The 16,622-nt window shown below is 34.3% G+C and overlaps 2 protein-coding genes across 3 annotated transcripts; one reads left to right on the forward strand and one right to left on the reverse strand.

Moving 5' to 3' along the window:
* Nucleotides 1–1,297: 1,297 nt before the first annotated feature.
* LOC125816846 (Werner Syndrome-like exonuclease) lies at nucleotides 1,298–2,165 on the forward strand. Its single transcript, XM_049496489.1, has one exon. It carries the CDS (start codon nucleotides 1,325–1,327, stop codon nucleotides 1,970–1,972), a length of 648 nt encoding a protein of 215 aa, XP_049352446.1. The 5' UTR covers nucleotides 1,298–1,324; the 3' UTR covers nucleotides 1,973–2,165.
* A 6,204-nt stretch (nucleotides 2,166–8,369) lies between these two features.
* LOC125816835 (coatomer subunit delta-like) lies at nucleotides 8,370–16,246 on the reverse strand. 2 transcript variants are annotated; one of them, XM_049496473.1, is made up of 12 exons: nucleotides 16,177–16,246; nucleotides 15,537–15,596; nucleotides 15,361–15,400; nucleotides 13,222–13,445; nucleotides 12,734–12,976; nucleotides 12,438–12,618; nucleotides 11,414–11,718; nucleotides 10,687–10,879; nucleotides 10,429–10,582; nucleotides 9,538–9,600; nucleotides 9,344–9,440; nucleotides 8,370–8,721 (listed from the first exon to the last, which is right to left on the reverse strand). In XM_049496473.1, exons 2-12 carry the CDS (start codon nucleotides 15,537–15,539, stop codon nucleotides 8,632–8,634), a joined length of 1,593 nt encoding a protein of 530 aa, XP_049352430.1. In that variant the 5' UTR covers nucleotides 15,540–15,596; nucleotides 16,177–16,246; the 3' UTR covers nucleotides 8,370–8,631. The 2 variants fall into 2 exon arrangements, with proteins under 2 accessions (XP_049352430.1, XP_049352429.1); XM_049496472.1 differs by having other exon boundaries at nucleotides 16,116–16,237.
* Nucleotides 16,247–16,622: the final 376 nt, after the last annotated feature.

Consider the following 16,622-nt stretch of genomic DNA (forward strand, 5'->3'; position numbering starts at 1 on the left):
TTAATACGTATATGTATTAGTTAATCATGATTAATTCATATTAAAGCGAATACTAAAGAGAGCATAACACTGTTCTAATACTAACCTTCTATCATGTATTATCCAAAGTCATGTCATATTACAGCACAAGTTAAGTTGAAAAATAGGGTACGTTGATTATTTGGACCCAATTAGGATGCCGATTAGCATGGTGTATTTGTTTGTCAACTTAACATGTACATAATTTTTGGGTAATAGTATCAAGCCGTGATGACATTTTTACATCTTTGAATAACAACGACAACAATATACTAAATATAATTTTATAACTGAAATTTAAGAAAAATAATTTGTAGTAAATTTCACTAGGTAGAAAGGTTATTTCATGCACCAGTAGCTCAAGTAAAAACATTACAAAGCGATTTGGAAAAAAAGGATCAAAAATAAAGAAATCAAGACAAAATGCTAAAAAAGATGAACAGTCACCATTCTAAAATAATAGGATACTCTAAAAGTGCTAGAAACACGGAATATAGTAACAGAATCAGAATAACAAGAAACTTACCAAGTAATACTATGATTACTAGTATGAAAGACAAAACGAGACAAACTCTCAACTACCTAACTAATTTTCTATCCTAATTCATGTCTTCCATTGTTTTTTATCTAAAATTATGTCCTCGTTAACATGAAATTATGTCACGTCATGCCTAATCACATTTATTAATACTTTTTCTACCTCTCATGTAACCATATAGTCAACATTTCAAGCCCCCGCCCTTATACATCGTGCATCTCATCATCACAAGTCCAAATCATCCTGATTTCAGTTCCTACATTTTATCTTTCACTAAGATCACTCCAATTCAATTTTTATTACAAATTTTATCTCTTTTAATATATCAACACATCTACCCCAACAACATTCTCATTATCCAAACTTTCAATTTCTAAACATAAAAGCATTTAATCGGCCAATATTTCATTCCATATATAATAAAAAATGGACTCTTTTTTTTTTTGGCCACAATGATATTTTATCTATGTTATTTTACATTTTTACCATTTTAACTCTAATATTTTTTAACTAAAAAATGAAAAAAAGATCGATTTATTTTAAAATAAAAAAATATTATAATTTTTAAATTTTTTTGGCCAAATTTTATAATCATTTAGCATTCTGATGTAAAATAGATAGTCGGTAGTGGCACCTCCACTCTAACATCTTTGATTGATATTCGGAATTTTGCGAACTTCACAAGGCACTTGCCCTAAATTTACTTCTATTTCTTGCTTCAAAATTCATACCAATAGTAGAGAGATTCGGTTCTTGCCTTTGAACGCCATGGATGTGCAGTTAATCGAGTACGAATTGGCCTGCAATTGTAACTACAGACTCTACAATGTTATTCTGGACGAGGACGACACCGAAATCCAAACCAGCGTCACTGTTGATCCTTCTACTGTCTCCTCATGGATCAAAAAAATCGAAACCGAAAACGGATCCCGTCTCCATCGTTTGATTGTAGGGCTTGACATCGAGTGGCGCCCAAACTTCAGTCCCGTCGTCGACCGAAACCCCGTCGCCACTATCCAGCTGTGTGTCGGAGAGTCCTGCATCATCTACCAAGTTCTCCACTCCAACCACATCCCCCGCCGACTCCGAAACTTTCTGAACAACGACGACTACAGATTCGTTGGAGTTGGTATTCGTAGTGACGTGGACAAGCTGTGGGAGGACTATGATCTTGAAGTGTCGAACGTTGTTGATCTCCGGGAGTGGGCGGCAGAGGAACTGAACAATAAGAAGCTTCTTAATTCGGGGCTCAAATATTTGGGGAAGAAAATTGCGGGAATAGAGATTGAGAAGCCCAAGAGTGTGACAACCAGTGCTTGGGATCAGCGTTGGCTTAGCCGTAAACAGATATGTTATGCTTGCATTGATGCTTATATTTCTTTTGAAGTTGGGAGGGTCTTAAGTGCTTGGTATTAGAAGAGTGGGTATCACAAGAAAATATGTAAGTAAAATACACCAGTTATCGTTTTCTTCTACTCATATTGTAAGTGTGCGTATGAAACAATTTCCTCTATGTTGTGTTGATTCTAGTTTCCTACCATTCCATCTTGATTATGAGAGAGATCATTTTGTGTTCCTTTGTAAATAGTAATGGTATTTGTTGCTTCTTGTACTTCGATTGTCGTATTATTTTGCTTTAGTTATTGTTTAGAATGATTTGTCAAAATTGGTATATTTGTATTAGACCTCTAGGATGGCAAAAGGGTTAAGACTCGATTAGATAACAATGTTTCAAAGGGATCATGTAATTCAGGTTTGAAACATTTTATTCATCAAACAGTATTGATATGCTATGTTGATTTGGACTCTGACATTGGGTGCATGTCAGATCCTTCAAAAGTAGTAGTGCATTTTTTGGAGGATCAAATGCGGGTGCGCGCCATCAGAGTGAAGAGTAGAAAAGGTGATCTTATAAAAGAGTCTTGGGTTGAGTTATCCTTCTCCACTACTTGATCATTACCTGCTCAGTGTCTGATTTTGATAGTTGTGACACAAGGATTGTGTTATTATATTGTTTTGTGCTTTATAGTTTATGGCCTCATAATGGATCCTGTGTGAAACCAATTGAAGCCTTGGTACTTCCATTTTTGTCTTCATTGTCTGATGTCCACATGCTTGTTGATATTACACTTATTTTAAACTCATTTCCTTTTTTTGTTCAGTATCTAGACTTTTATTTGCTTTTTTTTTTTTTTTGGACCCATGTTCCCTCAGAAGTTCACCTCACGTTCCCAGACAATTGTTATGTCACTATTATAACTACTGGCAAGGCTTTGAATTGAAAAGTCATTAGTTTATGCCTAGATTTGGATCTCAATAAGCTTCTTCATAGTCAAACATGTGAATTTGACTTCGACAGTTTGATAATTAGGAATTAAGCATCAAAATAATAATAGAACACTAAAAATTTAAACTTATATGACAACCAAAGGTAGGGGTTAAGGTATCCGTACACTCTACTCTCTCTAATCCCACTTATGGGATTACACTGGGATGTTGTTGTTGTTGTTGAATACCAAATTGAACAAATTAACTCAATACTCAACTTGCACTTATAACTTCTAAAGATTATAAGACCTCACTGTTTATGCTTATTATTATAGCATAAGATATAACAAAAGAGAAAGATAAAATGCCAAAGATTTAACATTCTCAAGATAGAAGTAGGAGTGTCTCCCTTGAGTACATGCACATACAAACTTTTCTTCTTATGACAGTGAATTCAGAGGGAGATTGAGAGCAAATTGAACTGAACTCACACCGTCCGACTCAAACTATATATGCATATGCAAAAGAAAATAAAACTATAAATATATATTAGTTCACATCCGTCCTGAAATTGTGGACTTGAATTCTCTCCACTCATGAGCTAGGCCAAAGTGGTGGGTGTGGGGACTATGGAGTAATGAACAATATAATAATACTCCATATGTTCAGATTCCAAAAAGGCGCTTACAGGCTTTTAGGATTCTGCCACTTCCATTTTTCTTCTTCTTCTTCTTCTTCTCCCTACTATCCTCGTGAGCTTCAGCAACATCATCCAATATCGGAGACGAAATGGTGAATCCCTGATCATGAATCCTGCAATACTTCTCAGACACTGATGAAGATCTTCTCATTGAGAAAGCTCTCTTCACTGATTCAAATGATGATGTAGTTGTATTCTTGTTCCCTTGTCTTTCTAGTCTGAACCTGTTTGCTGAAGCTGCTGATGAAACAGAGCAAGCCCTGCTCAATTTCACAGCACTAGGAATGTTGTTGTTGTTGCTGCCCTTCATATTTTCTTCATTGGCAATGGCATCTTGATTCTCTTTCTCATTCTCATTCTCATTCTCATCATGGGGTTCTTGGTTCTTGCTTTGTTGGCTTTTGGATATGGATTCAATATCTATCACATCATGAAAAACAGTGTGATTTGGGCTAAGATTCTCATTGGTTTTGTGGTGTTGGAGATCTGCGAAATTGTTGGATCCATTGATCTTTGTGTACCCATCCATTTTCTGTTTTGACTAGAAGCTATCCAAGAAGATGTGTGTATAAATATGATGTGGGAAATGAGGTAGAGATGGGTTTTAAGAGTTGAAAAGTATGGTCAGGACAAAAAAAATGAAGTTGATTGGAAGGTAAGCTGAGATAGATTTTTTCACCCTTCACATAAAGTGACAAACATATTATTATGTCACCATCTAAAGATTAAACTAATTAGATATGGATGTATTTGACTCGAATTATGTATATGTGTTTAAAAATTCACTAAATAAGTAGTATGTGTAAAATACATTTTACTTATTTTACCATTGGTTTTTTTTATATGTTAAAAAAATTGTAGCTCTGCCTCTGCACATGTATGCTGCTTAGGCAAAATTATTTAATGTTTACCTCAAATTAAATAATTTAGCGCGTGAAAATATTACTACACCACTTGGCGTGCTTCATGAAGATCTTATACATAATGTTAATCCATTATTTATCTTAATTACTATTTCGACAGTACATTAAATTTCAAGAGCTTGGGAGTTGGGTACACCGCTAAAGAAAAAAAATTGTATTCACCGGTTTAGATAAATAACTCAACGTTTAATTAAGTGTATCATTCATATTTAAATTTAAAGCATGTGTGCGCCAATAAATAATATTAGATCAATTTTTATACCTAGTTTGGCTGAGAGACAACATGTTGACCTGCACCACTATTTCTGGAGTAGATCCGGCCTTAGCACTTTTGTATTTCTTTTTAGTTGTTATTTTTTCAATGTTTATGAATGATTAACTACTAATGACTTTGTAGTATTTTAGTTTTTAAATATAAAAAATTTATTTGAAAAAAATACAACGTGAGAGTTTAGAGTTAATTAATTCTATAGTGATGCTCTGAATCAAGCTTTGAAAAAGAGAGGGTAATCAATGTGAGGATCCTATAATAGCACATCAAAGCGAGTATAGGGCGGGCGGACCAAGTTATTGCCCATAAATCATAATGGGAAGAGTCAAAATCATCATTTCACACCAGCTGTCTTCTACTTTTAGTTTCTTATCTCTTCTATTTTTAAATAAGTTGACTGATGCATGCTATTAGTCCGTTTCTATTTATGTCCTTTTTTAATATTTGTTATTTTACATAATTAATAATAAATAATATTATCTTTTATATTTTATTCTTTGAGCGTTATTAGCTTTGAAAATATGAATTTGATCAATATAAAAAAATTAAATGGTTAATTCATGTTTATTGATCAATTTAATTAATTAAAACAAATAAATTTATGTTCATTTAAGAGACGTGAAAGGTGAAAGTATATTACTACTATTTCAATTCAATAATTTATGCATGTCGGTTTGTATCACTTCTCTTGGTGCGTGTACAAGTATCTATAAAGACACATGGTTGAGGCTGACACTTGAAGATAAGAATAAAGTATTGGGTAAATTATTGTTTTCCTTTATTAAGATATTCTATTTTATATATATTCTCTCTCTTATTATAGAAGCCAAGAAGGATGAGGACGAACGCAGCTACAAATAGTTGTACAGAAAGCAACATAAGTTGTACTTTTAAAGTAACAAATAGTGTAAGGTATATTGTCAACGTGGGCATATGCTATTGGATTACTGGTTTCCTTGCTCTTCTATTACAGATACATGTATTCTATAATTCAAAGTGAAACCATTATTTTTACCTTTTTAGTACACGTGTAGGAACAGTGCATATCTTATAATTGTAAATTTTTTTGTACCAAACGTTGAGAAAGTTATATGATAAATTTGGCGTTCTTTTATTGGTAAATGAACACGTGTATCATTTTTGTTACGTGCAATAATAACATTATTACTTTAATTCTCTTTGTTCTTGCATTTCGATTGAATTTTTGTGGTCTTATAATTTTGCAATTTGTCAAAATATTTTTTGGATGTTTGTATTAGAAGGTGAAGTGTATTTAAACTTAGATACGAAGGATTAATTGGGTAATTTCCAATTTTTTTTACTTTCTATGCTATTTTTCTAACGATTTGAAGTTTTTCCTTTCTATTTGCAGTAGCCAAATTGAATATCGAGTTCACCATGAAGAAGCTTCAAATCGTTAGAAAAATAGCATAGAAAGTAAAAAACACATGCAACAAAAATATATGCTGAAAAGGAGGAAAAACCGACAAGAAATCTGACAACTTCTTGGCAATTGAAAGGTTATATTTTCTCATATCCTAATAATATGTCTACTCAATGAATTAATGCAAAGGTTGAATTGGAAAATATCTTTAAACGAAAGCACAAATAATTTAGAATTAGAAACCAACTATGCAATAGAAAATTCCAACTTCATGAGCGTTTTGGATCGACTATTTACGCCTTAATAGGATATTACCATAAGCTTACAAATCAAAACGTACACAGAGCTGTAGGATTAGTGGAGCATAAATTGGACTTTGTTGGTCAATTCACACTTCCTTTTATTAATTCTTTTTTCAATGTACTACTTTACGGATTCCTCTTTGTAGTAGTTTATTTTTTAGCTTCAAACCATGCATGACTTAAAAATTTTATGATATGTGCTAATGAAAAATTGGAGGAATGTAAGTTGTAAGATTCATTTTTATCAACTATGTTGGTTTTAGTTGCATGTGTTCTTTAATCTTTACCTCAATTCCCGTCAATTATTATGAACAATTCTGTTGCATCTGAAAAGATAAACTTTTGAAAGTAAATTTTACATCAGTTAATTATATTTCTGGAATACAGTATAATTGTTCTTTTAAATAGAACAATCAGTTGATGAACAAGCAATTAATTCAGGACCATATTTCCAAGATGTCTATAAAATTGCATCCCTTTGTAATTGAATGAAATACATATCGTTTAATTATAACACTAATTGATGATTAGTAGAGGGATAAGGGTCTGAAAAATACTCTAACTTTGGTCGGATTTGCTGTTGCGATACTAAACTTTCATGAGGACCTATTCAATACCGTATTTTAAACATATATATTTGAGGTCCTCATGAAAGTTTAGTATCGCAACAGCAAATTCGACCAAAGTTGGAGTATTTTTCAGACCATTAGTAGACATCTTTTATTGAAATTTAAACCTTGATGCTTCTCTATTTTATTAAGGTAGAACATAAATGAAACGGTCTCTGTAGGTTTGAAACAATATAATAAAATGTTCAACAATGTGGTGCTTATATTGATCGAGCCACCTATTCTTCTTGCTACGTAGGTCTCTGATCAGAACCTGTTCTAACCAGGTGTCTTTTTAGAGTTTCATTTCAATTGAATCTTCCATTTATAATGTCTATGCACAATAATATTGATTCATTTTTATAGAATAATAATAATCTCAAGCAGTTTCATTTGTTGCATATAATTTCAGCACACTATGCTCTAAATTCAGTGTTGTAGGTATGGCTTGACTATATTAGATTTAAGATGATGGGAGAGCCATGTAGGTGCAGTGATTGATCTCCACTTTGTTGCTTATTTATTACGACCTTAAGAGTGATCAATTATGTTACAATCTCATATTCTTTCTTCACTTTGCTAGCATTGGTAAATTGACTTAAACCTCTTTCTTGATAGAATTTGCTTGAATCATTCTCTGGATAAGACAGTTGGATTTTGCTCATGTCATGAAGCCAAGTGAAGTGTAAGGGTGGCTTATGGATTTAAGTGAATGGTATTATGATAGAATTTCATTTTCAAACTAGGAATAAGATACAGTGTAATAGTTTGTGGTACTTGTAGTATATTTTTTATGCAACTACTTCTTAGATGTCTGTTGTAGTAGTCATTGCCACTATTTTTACTAACCATTAAATGTAAAAATCTATTGTTGGGCCCGTGCTCATGTCCTTCTAGTATATATATATATATATATATATATATATATATATACACATTGCTCCCTAAAAGATCGACATATCATTAACCCAAAACTTTGTTATTCTATAAAATGAGCATATGCAATTAGAATGAGTTAATTTAGTTAAAGAAATAGTGCACTTGGTGCAATATTCTTTATTTCAAATTTGAACTCTCAAAAATAAAGTAACACATTTTCGTTTTTTTTTCTCCAACAAAAGGAAACTTCTTCAAACATATGTTTCTAATAGGTTTTGAATTATCCGAAGCATTCTCTAAATTTAACAGCTCCAGATAGTCGAAAGCAACAAATTCAAACTATCTTAAAAGAAATGTAATTAAGACAAGTATCTCTGCTGGTGGCATTCCAGTAAGTTGTGACCAAATATAAATATAAAAACATTTTCAATGACCAAAGAGAGATCTCATGTGACGTGAGAAAAAACGAATAAAGAAATAATAGAAAAATAAAGAAAACAGTGAATGCTCAAATTTTAGTTCAATTCAATTGCGCAAAAGTTGATCGGCGTACGCTATAAATGCACAAGACTTTCTAAGTTCAACCTAACAAAGTTGTTCCATCTCCGTACATGATCATGTTGTGAAAAAACTTTGGGAAGGGAGAACAAGGAAAAGGCAAACAAAAGTCTGAACAAAAATGAAATAAAATAAGTCCTATAATGTTGCTATAGGGGCACAATTTGATGATGCCCTTGTGGTCACACAACTTGGTAAGTCTCCGTGGCCAGCAGTGTTCTTTGAGCATGCTTGGGAGTAGCCCCACCTTTTAGAGGCAGCACGTTGACAACCTGGAATTTTTAAACCAATTCGTGTTACCAGATAATCAACCTAATCCAGGCAGCACATGGAGATGGAGTACAGTGAAGAAAACAAAGGAACACACCAATTTCAATTACAAAAGTATCAGCTGACAGTGAAGCGAATCTAGGAAAAACGAGACTAGTTTTTTTTAATTCTCAGAGCCTTTTTGATATTCAGTATAGATTTCTATACAGCAATAATACTTCTTTCCTAGTAATCCGGGAAAAAATTAGGGGGCTATATTTAAAGTTGTTGTTACTAATATCATCATCCAGCAAAACAATTGCTTCTAAATTTTATATGGACAAAAGATCAACTGCATAGAATCACAACACAGCAAATTCCATCAACATTGTTTGAACAGTTAAGATAGCAAGAGAGTAAACCATAACAGCAACAAGAAGAAGACACTCTCACGAAAATGAACAAGTATAATAGCAGGTCAGATATAATGATTGCATGCAAATAGCAACAAACATGTAGCAAGAGCATCAGATAATCTCCAGACACTAACTGCTAATGGTCAGCATAGAGTGGGGGAAAATTAGAGCTACACCACATAAACACCAAAATGACCGAGCAATATCATATGGAAGATTAGGAGCAAACCTTCACGTCACTGAAGGTTCTTGAGGAAGTAAACTGTGCAGAAATTGGAAAGAAGGCTGATGGATCAGCTGCTGGAACAACAAATTCTAGTGCTCCACTGCAAAGTTCCCAAACTTTCACATTAGAAAGACTGAAAGACAAACAACCTTAATAGCTGTGTGCATCAATCGAACAAACTTTTAACATTAGCTAACCTGCGGTTCGAATTGTCAATGAGAAGAACAGACCACTCCAAAACAGAATTTCTGGAATCGTACCTGCAATTGGAGGATGAAAAATATTAAAATCTACCAGAACATATGACAATCTGTACAGCACAAATCCAGCAGTTCCATTCAAGTTTCCAGTCAAAAAGGTCAGTCAATCATCTATGCCTCAAAAAAGTACTTAAGATTATACCAACTACAATTAGGTCTATCAATAAGGTCTATGAATAAAGGGATGAAATCATACATTCTGCACTGCATTTTGACTGACTTTTACCATTTTCCTCAATATTATCGTACCACACAAGTATAACAATATAGTTTAAAACTACAGCCAGTGTCCCCACTACCATTTTTTACTTTTTCATGTCAGTTTTTCTCTCCACTCAATTTCTCTTAAGCACTACAGACATGCTACTAAACAATCTTATTTGATAGTTCTTACGAGGTGCAACCAAAATGAATATAGGAGTTCATATTTCTTCTTCAAGGAAAACAAACAGAATTGAAAGCTAGCATCGGAAGGAATAACTGTGTGACATTCATCCCTCCCTTTGAAGAACCACATCATGTGTGAACTTTCCAAACCAATGATTCTCCAAAAATCCTATTGATATGCAACCACATTAAATAATAAACATGAAGCAGCTGCTTCGCTCTGACCGCAGTGAATGTAAACTAGTGATGCAAACTGGGCATTTTTAAAAGCAATAAACAAATTAGCATCTTAAAAGTAGCATGGTCTTCGGTGCAAAGGCCATTTCTTAAGAAGATTTATGTAAGTTTCAGTTTTAAAATCCAGTGAGAATAGATCTCTGATAAAAAGGGTGATCGCTTAAACCTAGCAGAAGAACAAAAGCTTAAGTTTAAGTAGATAACCTCCACTCTCCATCTATCTGTTGTACATTTGGAGCCTCCCTGAGAGCTGGAAGGGGTACAGAAATTACAACATTTTGTAGATCAATCTGTGCGGGGGTTTCATACTCGATATTCACATAGGTTTCACTTCCAGAAACTGAAGGCCAGCAGTTAACTGAGACAAAATATTTGAAATCAATGATAAAGAATAACATTAATTAAACACAGAAGACAGCACTGAGATTTAGATAAGTGTCAACTGAAATTCATGAAGCTTACTTGTCAAAGGCAAAATTGACTCATCTGTGCTTTGCATTCTCCACCTCAAAAGACTAACACCATCACCACCTTGCCCTGTGGGAAATGGCCTATTGGGATCTTTAAGGCCCAGAATATTTTCATTTGCAAACAACTCCTTGTTCATGTTTGGGTGTGCTTTGAAGAGGATTGCTGGATTTCCACTGGTTTCAATCTGCATATATAGTATGGAATGAGCAGTAAACTACAAGATCACAAAATTCACAAGCAAAGCAAATACAAATGCCTTCTAAAGGTCAGATAGACTTCCAAATGCAGAGCTAGAGAGTCCAGTTTGTACAAGCATTTCAAATGGAAAGAGGCCTAGTGAGTCTTCAGCTATATTGTAAAGAGTGCATACTGGAAATGTTTTACAAATTTTCTTAGAGAAGTCATGTATTGCAAGGAAATGCAGAAAAAACATTTAGATTCTTCTTTACCCTCTTCCAAATTTCAAATGATTGCTAGTCGCATATCAAATGCAATCAAATGAGTAGAGCTGGAAACAGTGTTTGGCTGCAGAGGACATAAATGATACACTCCACTAAACCAAGGAAATCTACATGCACACTGCATCATTTTATTTTTTATTTTATTTTTTGGCATAGAAAGGGAATATAACTAAAATTGTTGACATTGGACATTGACACAAGTTTCCACAATGAATTTTTCAGAGGAGCCTCAGCATACTTGAAGAGAGAGAGAGAACCTGCACTTGGATAAAAGCATCTTCTTGGTTCAGAATTTGGAGAGACAAAGTACCCTGGACGACAAAATTGCTGACACCACCATCACGCTTTAGTGTTACATTTATCTTCTCTTCAACAGTCAATGTGACGGGATCAGTTAGTGGAGCAGCAGCTGGTTTGGCCTGACCAACGCTTGGCCTCACATCCTCGACAATTACCTCACCCTCAGCTTTTAGGGATTCCAGAAATTGGTTGGTCTTCTGTGTTTTACCCAGCTGCATACCGAGACCTTTCGGTGGAGCAGTAGCAGATGCAGCTGGACGACCTGATACACAAAATTGTCAGAAGATACATCTTCATAATTGGTTTCCAAAAAATTCTCTATGGTTCTCCAAGAGAACCTGCAAATTTGATATTTCAAAGGATAAACGGGAATGTGCTTCACAACCAAGATTGAGTAACCCCATCTAGATGCAAAACTTTTCAGATATCAAGAAAAGATCACCTCAATAAGTTGTCACAAACACAGCAAGTCGGAAATATACAACTCTCACAACTAAAAGGAAGAAGGCAAACAAAAGGAGGTTCCGTTTTCCCTTCTTCCTTAAGAGAGATTTAAGGCGAGGGTTTCGTAGGAATTCTAGATAGTTTTCTCGAGTGTGTCATATTTATCAAAACCTTCCACATTCTGCAAGGAAAACTTTTGGAAGAAAGTTGTGTGTTCTCCTTCTCCTTCATTTTCATTCTTCTTAATCACCTACAACAGCATATCTTTTTCATACTATATTCTTTTGGGTCATCACTATATACCCAACTCAACATTTATTTAAAAGGGTGGCTTTTTCCTTCCTATCAAAATTGTGTGCACTGCTTCTTTACACAGTATATGTACCTATAACATCAAAAGGGTGTGTCTGCAGCTTAAAGACATATGTAAAAGAAGTGCACGAGCAAACATGCAAAAAGGGTTGATGCACCCCCTCTACAGAGATCTAGCAACGATCCAAAGATACATCACATTGACAAGGTGAAACAAATACAAACCTTTGGATTTGGTGGAAAATGTGTCCACTTCAGGGGTTAGACCAAATCCAGAACCACTACCAAAACCACTGCCTCCTGTGTTGGATATGCCTGAGTCACTGCCAAAGCCAGTATCGATTCTTCCAGAACCCATGGATTGCAGTGACATGAAACCTCCTTTGTCACCTCTATTCCTCTCAATCTGCGAAGTAAATGTGTAGAAAATTATGTTAACAGTACAATCAAATAGACCCAAGACATGAAATAAGATAATAAATTTAACATTTAGCACAGCTGACATGTGCCTTCTGAACTACCTTGCTTTTGTCAATCTCACTGGCTTTACGCTTCATGACATCCTTAGTTTCATTTATCTTGTTCTGTAAGACTAACTTGTGTAATCTCTCCTCGTGACTCTCCATTTCACAGTACTGCTTGACTTGTGTAACTGTAACATTTTCCTTGTGCCCAAGAGAGATCACTTCATCAAATGCAAAAATAAGCTCAAAAGCTGTCCTGCCAATTCCCTCCTCATCTAGTGAATAAGAATATTCAGGCACCTAATAATGGTCAAGGATATTCCAAATTTCTCCATTTACAGAAAATCTCTTGTAGCATGCACATGAAAACTTGCTTATTTAGATTTATTTGGATTGAATTTGGAGTTACATTTTGCAGGTTAGAGAAATTAAAAACTATTCTTTTTAAAAGCAGCAATATTCTATGAACAGAGACGGATAAAGACAATCTAATGCTGAGAAGAAAGGATAATCTAACTTCAGTATCAGAGGAAGAGAAAGGATACTAGTTTAGACAGCAGCCTCAGTGTCTCCAAATCTTCAAGAATGTTGCTCTGTTTGTTGGTCACAAGGAGCAAGTACAGAGATTCTATCGGCTGATAAACATATCGCACATTTTCAGTCTCAATATATGTATGTTGCTTTCCTATACCAACCAATTTAGGAAAAGCTGCAAGATATCCTTCAATTCTTATACGAGACATATCAACAAATTGCCTCGAGACAAGAGCTGCAGAAGACAATGAGATGATACGGTCAATATTGGTCGGTGGCAAATCCATCCTATTACATGAATAAAAGAATATTGGACATCAACATGCAAGAAATGGTTGAATAACACATCCTCAGTCCTAACACAAACAAACAAAAGAAGCTTCTTCTGTAAGAGCAGAAAATCAAATGAACTAGCAAAACAGTGTCATGGGATTACTGATACCCCACAAGAGGGATATCATAGTGGACAGAAGCTCTTACACCTTTCAAATGGAAATATAAGAAAGAATAAAATTCTGACCTAGACCTATGGAATTAGATGATGGAAACATCACAGTTAAGTGAAAAGCCAAACTGAGGAAATAGGACCCTTTGTGGTTGCAGCAATTTGAACCTTCCCCAGCTGTCATTATTGTACCACTACGCTCAAACACAGCAGCCAGAAAAGACAAACAGTTACAGCTATATTCTCATTTTTAGAAGGTTGACATAGACTCTTTTCTGCCATTTACTTTCTAGTTTAAGTTTGCATTTCATGTTTTATTGCTTTCTTCTACATAACTTTCATTCCCTTCCCCTCTCCTTCTAGGAAAATATTATTTTATATTTATTAGTCACATCTATACTATTAAAGAAGAACATAGCAGTTGCGGCACAAATACTTATATTTTCTCTTCCCTCGTCTTTCTTCCTCTGTTAAAAAAAAGAATACCACAGGAAGCCTGTCAACATTGTTTTTTTCTTTTTTTGATGGGCGGAAGCCTCTCACATTTCTTTTAATGATAGTCTTGTAACATCCAAACTAATTAAGTAGGAGAAAACATTACTACTTCCAAAAGCAGTCCAAGGCGTTATAATTTTTTTCTCGCACTTTTCTTGGAATGGATGTTTTTAATCCACCAATTATTACGACAATCACTACATACACTAGTAACACACCAAAAAGCATCATATGAAGAAGTAACACGCCAAAAATGTAATTTTCCATGCCCCCAAGGCCTAGCTCAAGTGGCAAAAGGTGGAGGATTTGTGGCTTAGGTCGCAGGTTCAAGCCCCACACCATGCAAAGCGAAGCCCGGTATTTAAGTGGAGAAGGGTAGAGGGGCGGGCCCATTATCCACCGAGTTTAGAAGGCTGTGATTGGTCCAAAGGGCGGGTCACAGACGGATTTCTCGGTTATCAAAAAAAAAAAAAAAAAAAAAAAAATGTAATTTTCCATGAAACAACAGTTGTTTATAATGACAAATATATTATTTGGAAGACAAGTGTCAACCATTACAAATAATCAAACACAATGATACCAACGTGAACACTTCGGCATCTTTGCAACTAAAACTGGTTAAACAAAAGCGAAATGTTGAAAAACTCTTCTCAATCAAATGATGATTAACTTGAGACATTCCAACTCCTTTATAGAGTACTTCACTGCAAATTGTTCAGCCTATTCTTTGTTGCAAGCTCGCATTTTACATGTCCAAAATCACATTTCTTAGAGGTTATTTATACTTTGTGCCTCTAGCTATAACTTAATGGAACTATTTCCTCTGCCTTTACTGTAATTTTTAAATTTGACTCGAGAAGTCTTACATATTAATGTGAATGAAACAGCAACGTCTTTAATGTCAAATGTTATTTCGAGCTTTACACTCCAACAACATTCTTCCACAAAATAAAAAAAATACTAATAATGAAGAGAACACTTCTTATATCCACAAACTCTTTAATCTTAACATTCCCATTTTGCCATTGTAAGTATGCTTTTCTTAAACTTCATTTCCAATCAAACACATAAAATGTAAAGGAGGGAGTAGCAATTTTTGCGTGTACATGCTCTGACTTCAGAAGAATTCCGCCATAAAAATCATCAACTAACATCGCACTAGTCTCCACAAACCAGATAATTCCAAAAACATATGTAGAATGTGACATACCTTTGCCAGATTTAGAAATTATGGAAGCCGCTAGAACAACCTGCACAGCATATACGGAGTATAGTTATCATTGCAGTGTTCTCCTTAGCTAATAATCTCCAGCTTTTTAAAAAAAATGACAAATCATTCAAATCTACACAACTATGTCGATACAAATTTATCAGCTGAGATATTACCATCTTTGCTGCTTGGTAGATTTTGTTGTATCAGATCCTAGGCAATAGATCGTATACCACCTGGATTTTGAATGCAAACTCAAAACAGTAAGAAACATCAAAAAACCTCCAAACAACGGACAGATGAATATATACGAGATTAAAACATCATTTACTTCACAGACATCGACAATGTCATAAAATTTAGAAACAGCGAAATATGACATACACTGTACAAATTCACTAAAATTACAACACAAAACGGTGAAATCCACGCAAATGGCTCGGATCTTTGTACAGATTGTTAAACAGATGAGTATATTCGAAATTAAAACATCATTTACTTCATAGACATCGGCAATGCGATAAATTTTAGAAACAATAAAATACTACATACACTGTACAAATTCACCAAAATTACAACATAAAACGGTGAAATCCACGCAAAATGATCGGATCTTCGTACAGATTTGAGAGATGAATAATTGAAAAATCAGATCCGACAGTAACAAATCCCTAGATCTAACGATGAAGATTATAAGTAAGAAGTTGCCGAAAGATCAAATAGTGAGAAGAAGTATTCAGAGAAATCGGAGTTACCTTACTGAGGATTGAAGATTGAAGATTGAAGATTGAAGATTGAAGATTGAAGAATGCTTACAGAGTAATGAGATGGTGAAGAGAATATAGGCGCTCCAGGAAGTTATATACGACCCGGGAGTTCAAGATCTTACGGTGCGACGACACTACTTATTTTCCTCCCGGCTCCCTTTTAATTAAAATTGAAGCAAAGCTCGAAAGCTTTTTCTAATTTTGCAATTTTACATTTATTATATAGAATTTATTAAAAAATATATTGTAGTAATTTTTTCTTAGGACATATTACTGTAATGTCAAAACTCAAAATTAGTGGCGTAAAGGTCAAACCGTCAGGCCTAATCGAATCGATATATCAAGTCAAATAAAAAGATAGACTTGTGGTTTGGTAACTTAGTTGATTTAAGTTTTAACGTTGGAAATTTTTTTTACTATTCTTGATTTGATTTGTTCTTATCAGAAAAAAAATCAAAATCGAATTCAAATCAAATCAATAATATATATATATAT

This window comes from Solanum verrucosum, unplaced genomic scaffold (genome assembly GCF_900185275.1).
Source record: "Solanum verrucosum unplaced genomic scaffold, falcon-dt-bn FXZP01000261.1, whole genome shotgun sequence".
Taxonomy (NCBI): Eukaryota; Viridiplantae; Streptophyta; class Magnoliopsida; order Solanales; family Solanaceae; genus Solanum; species Solanum verrucosum.